This window comes from Heliangelus exortis, chromosome 12 (genome assembly GCF_036169615.1).
Source record: "Heliangelus exortis chromosome 12, bHelExo1.hap1, whole genome shotgun sequence".
In the NCBI taxonomy this organism is placed as follows: domain Eukaryota; kingdom Metazoa; phylum Chordata; class Aves; order Apodiformes; family Trochilidae; genus Heliangelus; species Heliangelus exortis.
This window is the reverse complement of record NC_092433.1, coordinates 2,273,491-2,288,641: the sequence shown is the minus strand read 5'-3', so window position 1 is coordinate 2,288,641 and position 15,151 is coordinate 2,273,491. Positions and strand designations below refer to the sequence as shown.

Genomic DNA, 15,151 nt, shown 5'->3' with positions numbered 1-15,151 from the left:
TTACATGCACAACTCATAAATCCAGGTGAGCCAAATTACTGGGAGGGTGAAATATACATTCTATACATCATGAACATCCCTGAAGATAAAAATGAGTAGACAAATAAAGCAGCCTGGGGGAATGAATTTGGGTAATTCATTCATATCATTACTAGAACTCGGAACAGTTATTTCAAGTGACTGGTTGCTTTCCAAGGAACATATTAACAACTTTTAAGTACTGATCTTACCACTCCTGGGAAGATTTTCTGCAGCCTGTCTGCTGCTGCAAGTGCCTTAGGCTTCCCTCCACTCAGACAGTCTTCAAACTCATACAGTGGCTGTCGCACTGGGTTGGAGTAGGAGATCTTTGCATTGTCCACAAATGTAATCTTCCTGACTCCCCAGCCCTAAACAGGGAATTAATTTAAATAATGGTAAGCACAATAGTCTTAGCCATATACTTTTAAGTAATGCTAGAAGCTCCAGAGGAATTTTGTTGCATTTTTCTAGAAAGATGAAGCCACAAAATCTTTTGAAGTTATTCACAGCAACAACCTTGTACTTGCACAGAGTTGAGAAAATTTAGTCTGTCCAAATATATAATTCAGTATAAAAATATATAATTCAGTATGATATATAATATATATATAATATACACATTATATATAATATATATACAATATATAATATATATAATATATATATTATTATATTATAATATATAACATACACTGAATATATAATTCAGTCTATATTATCACATTATAATATATAACATATACTTAATATATAATTCAGTATAATTGGGCAGTAATCCCCCAAGCCCCTACTGGATTCAGTGGGATGTGGTAAACATCCCTGAAAGTAAATATCAGCACAGTTACTTACCTCAAGTGTTTCTCTGTGAATTTGATCATATTAGCTTCATAATTTGTCCTGTGTTTCCCACTCAATCTTTTTTAATGCAAATTTTAAACAACTTGCTGTTCTGCTAAGGTTCTCTCACTCCCTGTTATTCTGCTATTGGCAGAACTTCAAGTTACTTCCATAGGCTTCAGATCCTACCTTTCTCCACAATTTTTAGTATCAACTAATATGTATTACATGTACTTTAATTCAGAGTACTTTCTACTGCTTGCCATGGCAGCTGCTCAAAACAAACAAAACCATACAGATTTCAAAAGAAACAGCAGATTGTTTTGAAGATTAACTCAAGACTTACCATCAATGTCCTTGCAACACTGCACCCCAGTGTACCAGCTCCTAGCAGCAGACACTTGGCAGACACAATTTTTTCCAAATCAAGTGTAGGCACCAACCTCCAGCACATCAATTTCAAATTAAGATCCACTGATGATTCTGCTAACCTAAACCATGAAACAAAACAGGAACACTTTGGAATCACCTTGTGTTTCTACAACAAAGCAGTTACTTTTATTTCAACTGAAGAAACTCAGTGCTCTGGGGGGGGATTTAAAGGGGAGAAAGAATTCTTCAATTCAACAAACATAGGCAATGTGAAATGCAAAGTCTTCCAAGCACACTCCCACCTAATAACAAAGTGGGAGGAAGGGAGACCAGGAAAAAAAAAAATTATGCTGCTTATTTGCTTCTTGGATGACACAGGGCAGTAATTTTTCAAGGGTCCTAAGCAGAAATTTTTAACCATTCTGCCCACCAGACATGAAGGAAATACATGCAAACAGAAGATGGCAAAAAATCATGCTATATAAATACATGCACACTTCTTGATATTCAATTTCTTTGGAATCTCCTCCTGTAACCAATGTGTTGGCTGAACACTGCTAATCAACATCCTTATAGAGAAGAGTAGGGTGCCTTACTCCACTGAAACAAGACTGAAAAGGTAGCTAGTAGAGAAGATAAAAAAAAAAATGTTTTTAGACATTTGATGTGTATTGAATCACAAAATTTTGCTAGGGAAGTGTTCTATTTTGAAAGCTTGAATATACTGGTTTCCTGCACACTGTTACACCTGTCCTTAACATGAAATGTGATGTTTGTCCCCTAGAGAATGTGGTCAGGTCTTTGGGGAAGTTCTAGAAAGAACACGAGGTAGGAAAACCAGGCTCAACCCAGTCTCAAATTATTGTGTTCATCAGAACACAGGGTACTAAAACTCTCATCAGAAATCAGATTCCTGACAGTCTCATTCCCCTAAACGTGATAAACCTGATTTCTGAAGTATCCAGTGACTTATTTGGTCAGCAAGGATTCAAGATCCCAGTTGCCAAGGATTGCAACAACCCAGTGCACTCTGCTCTGTTCATGTCCTTCCCTCCAGCAGGACTGCCCAAACAATACAGAGTGTATGTGTTATTGTATATTCTTACCTAACAGAGACAGAGAGTCCTTGCATTTGACAGTTCCAATTGTTAGGGCTTAAGCCCAAGTAAAGAAACTGTAGAACTTCAAAAGCTAACAAACCAACCTTTTTGGATCCATGCATTCACTGAGATTCACCATCCTTGGGCCCATGCCTCCCTTTTGGTTTTTCTCCCATCCGACAGCCTTTGGACAATCTGACATTTTTAAAAAATAAAGGAAGAAGAAAAGAAAGAATGAAAGCCATAATATCACAGGATAGAAAAAAAGAAAGGCAAAACTAATTTAACCTTGTTGGAAAAACAAAGCCTAAACTTGTAAGTAAATAATCTGCATTTTACCAACCATTGCTATACAATTTATTTTATACACTGCTACTCAGATTTTGCTGGTTTACATCAACTAAAAGCACTTTTACTTGAAGAAATGCTTTTCTCTTCCATGTGCTGCTTTTGCTGATCTAGCTTGCTTCACATCTAGTACAGAGATGGCATCATGCCTTAGCAAGCCTCCAGATCTTTAATGTCAAACAGACTGCTACGTTCAGAACTTGGTGAATTTTGCCAAGATTAATCATTTCTGCATGTTCCCTAGTCCCCATCTGTAAATTCAGTAGAGAATGATACATCCTAATCATATAATAATTAAACAACTCATAACAAAGATACATAAACTGTTCAGAAGTTTTTGGATGAGGTAAGGAAATTGTGACACAGTCCTGCACACAGAAATTAAGCTGAAGATTATGCTCTAATCTTGCAAGTTTATTGTTTTAAAATACATCTGCCTGCCTCACTGTGGGACTGAGGAAACAACTCCATTTTCTAGCAGGCTTCTACTACTTTAGAAATACACAGGAAGTTTGTATCACAGAAATTTCATTATCATATGAATTTTTCCTTGCTCAGGGACTGCATACAACAGTCACAAGGAAGAAGACAGTAATTGCTTGTTGCCTGGGTTTTGTGTTTCATATGATACCAGAAGGGCCTTTGTTTTTAAATCTCAAACACAATTTAAGAAGGAAAATATTAGAATATGCTCTCTTCTTTCTTTTTGAAGAAGTAACCATTTTCTTTATAGGCATTCAATGTAAATTCAAACAATTTAAACTCCATATGAAATAACAGTGTAAAAAAACTACTTAGTAGTAGCACTAATTTGTTTTTTCCAGCTTCACAGTGATTGCAGAGGAAAGGGAAAAAATGGGAAATAATTTATTTTAAAATGGATTACCTGGGCCAAGGGGTCTCTGTGGAAGTTTTATTTCAAAGATAATGCTGTGTGCAATGTCTCTCACTCCTTGCATGGTTCTGTCTCTGAAGCAGAGCACTTCAATTGACTGGAGAGTGCTGCCCCTGCCATTTAAAAATAAAGAGACATGCAACTTCTTTAATAGAAAAGGGGCTCCTTTTAAACATTATTTCACACAGGTTTAATTTCTTGCAGATTCTGAATAAGGCTTTTTCTGTTAGTACTGGAACACAGTTGTTCTGATCAGGTATAAATAAAAACAGCTGCTTAGGAGGTGAAAATGACTGGTTTGTTGTGAGACTGCTCTAAGGAAATGTCACTGCTACCCTGTCCTCTGCCATAGTTACACAGTTAGTTACACATAGTTACACAATGCTACACTCTGCACAATTACACAATAAAACAAGAGGAATAAAGAGGGAAACACTAGAGCACACATCAGGTGCCATGATGTAATTTGCCATGGCACAAACAAGATCCTCTTAGTTCTCTATAGTATCATTTTAATTCCTAATGATTCAAATCTTCAGATCAAACAATTGGAACCTCAGTGCCTAAATGCCTCCAAACCTCAGAACACAAAGTTTTTTGGGTACTTATATATCCTTCTATACTGCAGTTCAGCTACTAAGAACAAAATAATGTGCAAAATCAGAATCACTGAGGGTGAGTTATGTAGAGGCTGAAGTTAAAACTCAGGTAGGTGAGATGAACAAACTACCATGGGGGAAAAATTTGCCTAATTGGCTGTAAAACAATAAATACACTTTGTGGAAAAGAATAAAATAGATACCATTTATGAGCTGCCAGGATCAGGAAATTTCTCAGTGGCCATCCTGGATAGTGGGATAAATTACATGGATCATAAACTCCAACTGTCACCTGAAAATAAAATTGCTCTAAATGAGAAGTTATCTTTCCATACTAACACCCAGTTCACACAAGAAATTATCTGGCATTTTTCATGTAAAACTTCTGGACAGAGAATGCCTACAGACACATTTTACATATTTACAAATGCTTAATACATGGACACATTAGATTTCAGTCAAGTGTTTGCCACAGCTTTGAGAATTAGTCAGTTTAGCATCTGTGGGCATTCATTTTGCTATATTGCATGTGCACCTTTGTTACCTTCCTTAAACACACCATTTTTGGGACAAGACCACTAACTGAAGCCTTGCTCTCAAAAAAAAAAAAAAAAAAAGAAAAATTTTATATTGATTATGGGATGATAAAAATGTAAAAGGGGACAGAACAGTAAAATGTCAAGCTGAAGGAAAAACAGCAGAAAAATGACTTTGTAAAGCCATCTGAACTCAAGCATGACTAATGGTATTTGTGTTTCTCACATCTACAGAGCTCCTCCCTCCTGCTTCTCTGCCTACAGCTGGATTAGAGTGACTGGTCTCAACTCCACAAAACCAGGGAGGTGACCCTGGAGGGATCTGAAAACATGAGTCAATCTAAGGGGAGAAACCCCCTATCCCTCCTCCCAGACATGCTCTGCTGCTGCTTTGCAACTGCTGACTCAAGCAAGCATAAGACCCATCAGTAAGCTGATTCAGTTTCAAAAAAATAGCAGAAAACTAACTCAGTAGCAGCAAGAAAATATTTTTCTTCCAGACATGCAAGCTCAGCTGGCTCACTGAAATACAAACTATTTATACAAACACAGGCAGAATCGATGCAATAAATCTTATCCAACAGGTCTAAAGCTTGGCACTTCCCTCCAAAGTGGATGTTAATGAAGAAATGTATTTCAAATTATTACAGATTTCTCTCACACTGAGAATGTCCTCAACTAATGAAGTATAATCTTACCTGTCACCCATTATTGGAGTTACACTACCATTTGAACATCACATTTTTACTCTACAAACAACTGCAGACCTAAGTCCTAATTTCAAAAAAATTTGGAAAAACAAGAGAGTAATTTAAGATCAAGTATTACAAATCAGAACTAAATTACTTTTATATAGTGGAACAATATGTCCTAAAAAAACCCCAAAAAACAACAAAAGAAAAAAAAAACCCAAGTCTTTTTTACACTTATTAGCTCTTCACTATAACCCAATTTTGTTTTCTAACACTCCAGTGGCATGCAAGATAAAATGTTCAAAGTTCACCAAAAATCAAGACAGTAAAGCATTCTGAAAGGCAGCTGAGCAACACGATCCAAAATAGAATTAAGTGTAAATAAGCACAAGCCAACCAACTCTTGCTGTGATGCCATCTGCTTCATGTATCACTGTAACTCTTCCCTAACTGAAAGCAACAGATAGAACTCATTTTACACTCCAAGGATGTGCATGATCTCTGCATTTAACAAGAAGAAATATCCCAGCTTCTTCTGGTACACAAGTCATCTACTTTCCAAGATTACAAAGCATTTATGTTGAATGTTCTTCAGATACAGACTCTCAGCAATTTTTATCCAAAGCTCTCAGGGGCACAACATACACTGAAAGTATCTGAGTACCAACTTTCAGTACACAAGTGATAAAAGAAGTGGTTTGCATCATTACATCATTGAGGGTCAAGTGGTTGGCAAACCTGAATCATTATGCACTCTTCCACAAACTGATTTGTTTCTGTTTTGATGATGAGGGAAAGAGAGGATGAAGAACTTTGTTTTGAAGCTGACCATTAACCTGATGTAACTGGGCTTCTGTATGAGAACCAGGGACACTTCACTTGACTCAAAAATCAACCTAAGCTGCTGGTCTTCAGCTCTTTATCCAGGATATTCATTAGCCAGTATTATAGACTATTTTTGAACCATTTCTAAACTAAACATGTTTAGGTTATAAGAAGACACAAAATTCTCATTACCTTTCCCCCTTGGTCCTGGAAGAAATCATCCCACTTTTTCAGTAAAGATACCATGACAGAATTGTCATGATACTTGATTAAAAAATAAGGCAGGGCTGTAACCCCCTCTTTCTGGCAAAGTTCATCATAAGCTTTCTGAAGTGCTTGAATCTAAAAGCAAAAAGACAACTGCAGTCAACACTTTAAACAATCTTATACATAACCACAAAAAGAGTTTTAACATCTGGAAAGGCCTCCTCACTCAAGTGAGAGAACGTCCTGTACTCAGAAGCTTGAAAGCCCATTATGAACACAATAATTGAGAGCAAAAATTCAGCTGATAATACAGGATTTGTCAATGCAAATTTTAAACAGAAGCACTACTGTCATTGCAGCAAACTGCTCTTACCAATAAGAAGAGTCAAAAATAGATAAAAAGCTCATTCTGACAGTCACAACAGCTTCAGCAAAAAGTAAATCTTTCCCTTTATTATTAAACAAAAGAACAGTCTCATTCACTTTATTTTGTTATATGTATTTTCAGCATTTAGTTGAAACTCTTGTGTTTGAATCATGACCAGTATTTCTACACTATTTACTGCTACAGACCTAATGAGGGTCTTCTGACAACTAAGCATTTTTCACTTGAAAAAAAAAAAAAATAAAAAAAAATTGCTTCTCACTGATCATGACACCATTAGAAGCCATTCAGGTTTTGCATTATTTTTTTCCTTTTTGTACTGACTATGAAAAAACCTGAGAAAAAACACAGCAATTTTCTCCTAAAAAAAAAAACCTTCCGTATTCTGTTCTTTTTCATGTCCAATCATACATTTTGTTAACTATTTTCTAACTGCTAATTACTTAGCATTTCCCAGAGGATGTAACTTTAAAAAATTTCTTAAAAATACAGTATTTTTGATAAACATAGCTATGTCTTTAGTAAGCTGAATATAAAAATCAAAAATTACTATAACTGCCTCTTCAAGAGTTGTTTGCCACATCTGCATCTACATGAGTAAAGCTGAAGTGATGTTAAGCTGAGAGATTTTATATAATAATAAGAAAGAGGTAAACAGAACCCCCCCATGGAAATAACTGAAGACTTCAAAAGAAATGAAGATTCTCAAATTAATTCAGCACGTGCTAATAAAAAGATTACATTTTACAGGCCTCAGACTTCATAACATTTAGTATTTTGAATACCTGATTTAATGAGAATCTCTCAGTAAGACTCACTGGCTTCTGAATTATTTGTATTCCATCAGGGAAGCAGAGAGCAGGGTAGCAAAACCAGTAATAGAAATGGTACTTCTTTAAATCCTAAAAAAAAATTATTTCTAAAATTAGGTAATAAACATAAAAATCCAAGTAAATTACTGTTTGAAGTACTAATCATAATTGATTGCTGATACTAACCACAGTTCTCTTAACTTCACAATGCCCTGTTTCATTCTTTTAGAAAACAAACAAACAAAAATACTAAAGTACTTCCCTTCCCAGCATATGTTTTTAAGATATTAACAGACACTACATTTACAATAGCTCAGGTTCTGTTAGTTGTAGCATTATTTATTAAACACACAAATTGTTAAACATGAAGCAATGGTTTTACTAATACCTTTAAGCCTATCAGCTGATCTTAAATATTTATTAAAAAATAAGACTTTTTTTTTAAAGAATAAGTCCTAAAATATCTTAGAGCTTTACATGACAATGTCTTAATAGGATTTTTTAAATGTTTTCAGAATTTTTAAGCTGTCTGAGAATGATCCTCATAACCTTAATATGCTAAAACTAATACAGTATTTCTCCTAAAAAGGAATAACATGATTTCCACTAGGGTTAAATAGGAGACACATTATTGTTACTCACTGCAAATGTCAGCAGCAGGAACCTGTTCAGGAGCATTGGGTTTTCCAGAGCAGCTCCAGATTTTATTGATTCCCATATCTGTCATCAATTGAGAGGACAAAAGAGAAAGGGCAGAGAAATAAAATACCAAGGCAGCACGAGAACAGCAGCAGGGATCCTTAATTCTTCCAGCAGCTACCTTAAAATATCAAAATGGACACTCCCAGTAACCCACTGCAACCTTTTCCTAACTGATCTCACCTGTGCTATTACCTATGCAAAAAGGATTCTACAGGTAAGATGTGCACTCCTAACAAAAAAAATGTGGAAGCTGCAAAATAAGAGCATTAGTTGATGGATCAGGCATGGACCATCAAATGAAAGAAACCAAACCTCATGTCCCAAAGTCCCTCATGTATATGAACTATTAACATTACCACAATATGGAACATAATGTGATTTTAATATAGGCTTTTATTGCTCTCTCATCTTTTTCATTTATGGGGTCTATAAATACTAGGTATGTGAATAAGCCACCACGAAATTTGACCAAAAAAAAAAATGGAGACATGCAGGAAGGTAGTACACTGCACACTGCTGAGAAACAAAAATATAATATGAGTCAGACCAGCTAGACCTTTGTCTTAAAGATAAAAATGGGGGGAAAAAAAATACATACAAGAGGAAACAAAGCATTCTGACAGCCCCAGTTTTCCTGCATATTGATACTGCATCACACCAAACACTGGCAGGGGAGCACTAAGGCACAGGAACACAAAAAATTCTTAGCTTTGAGTCAATACCTGCATGCAAACTTTGCTACTCAAAGCCAGCAGGCAGACAATCAATCTGATGAAAGGAATCAAGGACTGGGCCAGGTGAAGTGTCTCAGAAAGGAAAAGGTCACCATAGTCTGATTTTTACTTCTGCCCAAGCCAAGACATGTAATTCAGTTACAGTGCAAGCAGACTATCCCCTTCCTGTGTCAGATATCTTCTTCTTGCATTATCTCAGTCTTCTGTCCATTCTGGGTCCATTCCCTACCACTTTGTCACACAGATGTATTGCAATAATCTACAGTTTAGACCAGACACTTGCTGGTTTCTGGGTATCAAGATAAATTTTAAAGCTGTCTCCAGAACTCAAGTCACTGGCAGCTTCAATAGGACTGATCAGTTTAAAATGTGGCCTAGTAGACCACTGAGTGAAGTCCTCCAAGTAGCATTAGCTCCTTCCTACTCTCTCACAGATGATTTCATTTTAAATCTTACCTCATTTGCTTCTTTTTCCAGAAGTGATTTCTTATCACAAGACTTGAAAGTCTCAAAAGTGTTGGTGTTATACAAAGTTCCAAAAGCAGGACAACAGCGTGCTGGTATTGAAGAGTTCCTGAATAAAAGAAAGAAACCTCTGGGTATTGGATACTAATGCCTTTAACAAAATTAGCAGTTGCTATCCTGTGGTGTAAGGTTGCCCTGAAATTGTCAAATGACAAGGGACATCAATAAAAGCTAATGACAGCTGTAATAAAAACATTATGATCATAATGTTTTATTGAAAATGGATTACTACAAGAACCTGTGCAAATACACATCTATATTGTGACTCAAAGTCCATGAGGTATCTCTATCATCTTTAGCAAGGTGGCACTGCACCACAGAAGACTTTAAAATTCTATTCAAAGGTAAAACTTTCCATGACAAATACTATTTTCCCTAAGAAAAAATTAAGACTGAACTTCAGGTGTCAATATTTCATCCATGTAAAGAGTTACTCAGTTACAATGTAGTGTTTAAGGCATCCCAAAATAAGCCTAAAACAGGCAAAAGATGGAGTAGATTTTACAGTTTCTAACATGATCAGCTGGAGAAGTTGCTGTTTGTACACAACAGTATATATTTTCCCTATTTTTCCATTAAAAAAAGCAACCTACAGTAGTCCCTTATTTATTTCACTGACTCCTTTAAAATTATTCTCTGAAATTGGTCTGTTTCTGACCACTCTGAAAACTCAAATACAGCAAAAGTTTAAGTTACATAATAAATAAATATGATGTACTTTCCAAAAATTTTGAAAGCTAAAAGAGAACTCTTCAGGATGATCTAAACTGACTGCCTAAATTACAGTAACAGAAGCACAGAAAGTTACCACAGGAGGAGTAATAATTAAGCACTACATAAATGGACCTTTCATAATTTTTGTCATAACATTTGAGAGATCAAATACCTTGGTACCATCCATTTTTATCAAATATCTTGGTACCATCTGAAATTCCTGTTCCCAGTGTCACAGCTTTCTTTCAATTAGACTTTGCTACACATGAGTTCAGTATCATACATAAAAGTTCTTATTTAAGAAGTATGTCTTATGAAATTGTGTCAAACTGCACAAAACCTCATTAGGCTCCTAACACTGTCATCAAGCAAGGCAGAGAAAGTAATTTCTGGGATCTAAAACTTTGTGATCCACCAGCTTAAATAAGACACCAACTACAAAGACACCTACGCCTATATTACTTACACTAATTTAGGTATTTACTGAGAGGAAAACCATGTGGAAAAAATATTTCCCCTCTCTTCTCACCTCATTTTTGCTGTGCACACTGTGCAGCTTTGGTTTACTCTCACTTTGGGGGTAAAAGCAAAAGTAGAAAATTCCAATCATAAAGGTCAAATATTTTAGAAGATATTACAACGTAACAACTAAGGAATGCAAAAAGTATTGAGATATTCTAATGATGAGTACTCAGTAGATAAAAACCCAAGGAAAAATATGACCAATCTCCCCTCTTACCCAGAATTAAAAAAAAAAAAAAAAAAAAAAAGTATTTTATGAATACACTATTTCAGACATGGGGAGCTAATGTTTGTGACAAAGCAATCTTTCCACTGTTATAACGTTCATGAAAATCTGTGTTTAATGAGGAATTTTATATACCAAAGAATATATATTTTATAGTATATGTCACAGAGGTACTGTTATGCAAGGAAGTGTCTTCACATAACAAATGAAGGTAAACCACAGCATTGTAAACCACTTACATATCAAAGGCACTAAACTCCAATGTCAAGCGAGCTGGCAAACCCAAAGGATCACCTGGAGAAAAAGCAGCAACATTTTTCTGTTAAACTGCAATACAGAGATTAATTTCCCCCTTTTTCTTAATGTAAGCTATAAATCACCCACAGACACAACAGAATTCACAGCTCATCCAGCAGTGTTTTCTAAAGTTTCAACAGCTCCAAAAAGAGGAATCAGAGGAAAACCCCAAAGTACTAAGCAAAGTGTTCAGTTTCTACCTACCATTGTAGTAGTATCCTTTGATAACTTTTGGGGTCTCATCCAGTCGGTACTCATTGAGCTTCTTCTGGGTTAGCTCGTGCCAGAATCCTGCATCCAAGGCACTACTGAAGGGAGCAAACTGCAGCTTTGAGATTCCAGGCTCTACAAGATGGTGCACCTCATTACTGGCAGCTGCCATGACTTTAGTTAATGGTTGCTGTTAAACTGAATTCTGCAAAAGCAGATAAGCCTGGTAAGTACATACTCAATTGACTCAGTACTACTCACAGCTGCTTTTTAACACATCTTGTTGGGTTCAGTGTAAAAAGCCTCACTCCTCTGAATGTTTAAGCAATGCCAGTTTTTAAAATCACTGATCAGAGGTTATTTCTGAGCCAAGCAAAGTCCTTCCAATATCTTGTAAATAAAACTATAGAACACAAGCATATGTTCTGCTTGGCTAAGCTGCCTAGAAGGATCTGATCTCCTGACAGATGTCCCATGATTTTTTTTATATTGCTTAGGATACTACATCTGAACTACTCAACTGTACTTCTCAACCACATCTTGCACTGTGCTGCCACAGATGAAAATAAAATTCTAAACCCTGTATCTGCATTCCTTCTGTTATCTAGATAGCTGTCTAAAAGCCTGTGAGCACTATTGGAGTTCTGGTGGCATTTAAAATCAAACTAGCATTTCGTTTAGCTAGGTCTTCACTCTCAGCCTGTGGTGAGTTGAACTCTCACAAGCATTTACAAATTAGCAGGTAAAGCCAGGAAATGGAAACTAAAACCAACACAAGTCCTGCAGGCAGCAAAGGGCAAAGCTGAAAACATCAACTAGAACTTCCTCAGCAGTTGCATTAGCCATTAGAATGTGAATGTGCTGCACAAGTCTAGATATTTCCTTGCAGCTCTTCTCTCCCAAAGGGAGAATGCATGAGAACATTTTTTTTTTTAAAATAACACAAGTCCCCACCCTGTATTGGCTGAACAATATTCCTGTAAGCACCTGGTCTTCAATTTACAACACTTACAAATTTCAGATTTTTAGACACTACCCCAGATTGAGGAGCAAAACACCTAAACTGGGCTACCATAAGCCTCTACTAGGCCTGATGGTCCCTTTGCTCACGTTAGCAGCAGCATTCACTTCACGTTGAGTTTGACAGCTCAATCTGCTTATTTTCTTGAAAATTCATTAAATAAAAATGTTGCCTTAAAGAACGCCCTTCACTTACTGTTGGCATTCCTCTTCATTTCTATACTTACACATATTAATGTTATATATTATACATACATAATGTATGTTTCAGCACATGGAACACACCTCTATGAGAGGGAAAATCTTATTAGCCATTTTCTTCTCTTTGATTACCTAGCTAAGAAAAGCATGCATTGTGCAAAATAAGGACTTATTACTTGTTTACTTTATTACTTATTAAAATAAGTTTTTTAAAATACCAATTTAAAACTCCTCAAAAAGATATGAGCATATGATATTTACTACAACACATCCATCTGCCAAGCCAGCAACTGCTGTTTTCTAAGTCCAGAAGGGAGATAAACAGCTACTGATGAAGGTATAGTACACAATGCTTATCAAACCAGCCATTTGAATGCAAATCACTCCTTCAATTAACTAACTTTTGAAGACCAAGTGCCTTGTAGTTAAGTAGCTTGCAGAACACAACCTCATGTGATTATCTTTTGTAACTGTTCCTTCCCAGTGCCTGTATTTTATGTACAGAAAGTCAAGATAAGGTTCCCAGATCAGCTGTTACCTGACCCCAATGTAAACACACATACACACCACAGTTTTCCTGCACTGTAGCTTCAACAGTTCCAAGTTTATTCTCCTGTGAAGCAACTTGTGCAGCCGAGCTCATGTGCCTCTCTTTCATGGTTTTTGGAACAGGGAGAAGGAAATAAAAGGTAGTTTTAATTTCTTAGTAACTGCCAAACAGCCAGCTCTTCTCCAAAAGAATTTCTGCATCTTCACTTGCATCAGTTAATTTGATGCAATTTGATTTCCTCACATACTTCCTTGCACCAAGCCTTCAGTGTAACCCAGCCATTCCTTCTACATACAGTTTATACACTTTATCTCCTTCCAGTGTAAATGCTTTCCTTAATTGCTCATAAATTGTGCAATGTGGTTTTCTGGATATAATAGGCTTGAGGTTTTCCCTGTTTTTCATGGTGAAAGCTCTAAGGTTCGGTCCTGGCTGTCTTGCTTTAACTGGCCTATTGCAAACAGGCCATTTTGCTCCCTCCCCCCTCCCGTTTGTTTGTTTTCTTTAGTTTTAGCAGCAGCTGGAATTTGTGGTAATGTGATTCCTGATAGCTTACTTGAAAAAAACCTCAGAAATTACCATGAAAAAAAAAAAAAAAAATCAGTCAAGTTTCTTGAAACTTTGCAATGACTACAACTACCAAGAGCTGCATGCCTGTTTCCTTCCCGTTTGTTTCCTCACAGAAGAACGCGGCCCTCGCCACCCGGGTCCCACCCGCCCCGCCAACTCCCCCACTCCGGGGCTGCCTCAGGGCCCCGCACCTCAGGACCGACCCCTCCGCACCGCACCGCGCTGCTCCCGCACCGCCTCTCCTGACCGGAGCCCCCGCGGGACACAACGACCCCGAGGGGCGCGGCGGGGATGGCCGTGAGAGGGCGTGAGGGGGTGCGGGAGGATGCGGGAGTGTCTGTGAGGGGGTGTGAGGGGAGGCAGCAGTGTGAGGGGGTGCGAGGGTGTCTGTGTGGGGGGGGCAAGGTGTGCCCTGTGAGGGGGTGCGGGCGTCTGGGGAGGGCAGGGGATGCGGGGGCGTGAGGGGAGGCAGGACCGTGAGTTTCTGTGAGGGAAGGCGGGGGTACGAGGCGGTACGAGGGTGTCTGTGAGGGGCATAAGGGGGTGCGGGGGTGCCTGGGGGAGGTGTCTGGGGGGGTCAGGGGTGTCTGTGAGGGGTGCGGGGATGTCTGGGGCGGGGGAACTGTCTGTGTGAGGGGGGTGTCTGTGAGGGGTGCGGGGGTGTCTGGGGTGGTGAGGGGGGTGTCTGCGGGGCAGGGTGTCTGTGGTGGGGGGTGTCGGTGCGGGGGTTTCTGTGGGGGGGTGTCTGTGGGAGGGGTGTCTGTGAGGGGGTGCGGGGATGCCTGTGGGGGGGGGGAAGGAAGGGGGGTGTCTGTGAGGTGCCCGCCGAGCGCCACCAGCACGCGCGCCGACCCCTCACCAGCTGTCGCGCGCCGCGCTCCCCGCATTTCTCTGCCGGCACCGCCGAGTGACGTCTCGCGACCCCGGCTACGTCATCGCTGCGGCGGCAGGGGGCGGGGCAGGGAGGGGAAAGGCGGGGCGGGGGCTGGCGCGAGGAGGCGGTCGTCAGGCGGGAACCGCCGGTCGCTCGGTTCTGTCAGGAGAAGGAGCTGAGATCTTCCCGCCCGTCCCGGGAGCGGGAGGGCAGTGCGGCGGGCAGAGCCCCTCTGTGGAGCGGGAGGCTGGGCAGGGCGGGATGCGGCCCGCTCACCTCACCGGAGGTTGGGATCCTGTGGCGGAGCGGCCGTACCTCAGCGCTCCCGTGAGGCGGGTCCCGCTCCTGGGCTGCGGCTGTCTGTAACGCGGGGCGGG

At 39.0% G+C, this 15,151-nt stretch overlaps 1 protein-coding gene across 2 annotated transcripts in view; it reads right to left on the bottom strand.

The window, feature by feature from the left end:
• ATG7 (autophagy related 7) overlaps window positions 1–15,151 on the bottom strand; it is a 102,277-nt gene extending 87,126 nt beyond the window's left edge. Inside the window, exons 1-12 of one of the 2 annotated variants that reach the window (XM_071755412.1) lie at window positions 15,051–15,151; window positions 11,554–11,764; window positions 11,292–11,346; window positions 9,522–9,639; window positions 8,272–8,349; window positions 7,603–7,719; window positions 6,418–6,567; window positions 4,376–4,464; window positions 3,565–3,686; window positions 2,435–2,525; window positions 1,205–1,349; window positions 231–389 (exon numbers count right to left, since the gene is read on the bottom strand). In XM_071755412.1, the coding sequence (XP_071611513.1) occupies window positions 231–389; window positions 1,205–1,349; window positions 2,435–2,525; window positions 3,565–3,686; window positions 4,376–4,464; window positions 6,418–6,567; window positions 7,603–7,719; window positions 8,272–8,349; window positions 9,522–9,639; window positions 11,292–11,346; window positions 11,554–11,731 (1,302 nt within the window). In that variant the 5' untranslated portion in view covers window positions 11,732–11,764; window positions 15,051–15,151. Of the gene's footprint in view, window positions 1–230; window positions 390–1,204; window positions 1,350–2,434; window positions 2,526–3,564; window positions 3,687–4,375; window positions 4,465–6,417; window positions 6,568–7,602; window positions 7,720–8,271; window positions 8,350–9,521; window positions 9,640–11,291; window positions 11,347–11,553; window positions 11,765–14,759; window positions 14,855–15,050 lie in introns of those variants that run through there. The other variant, XM_071755411.1, reaches the window with a different exon arrangement.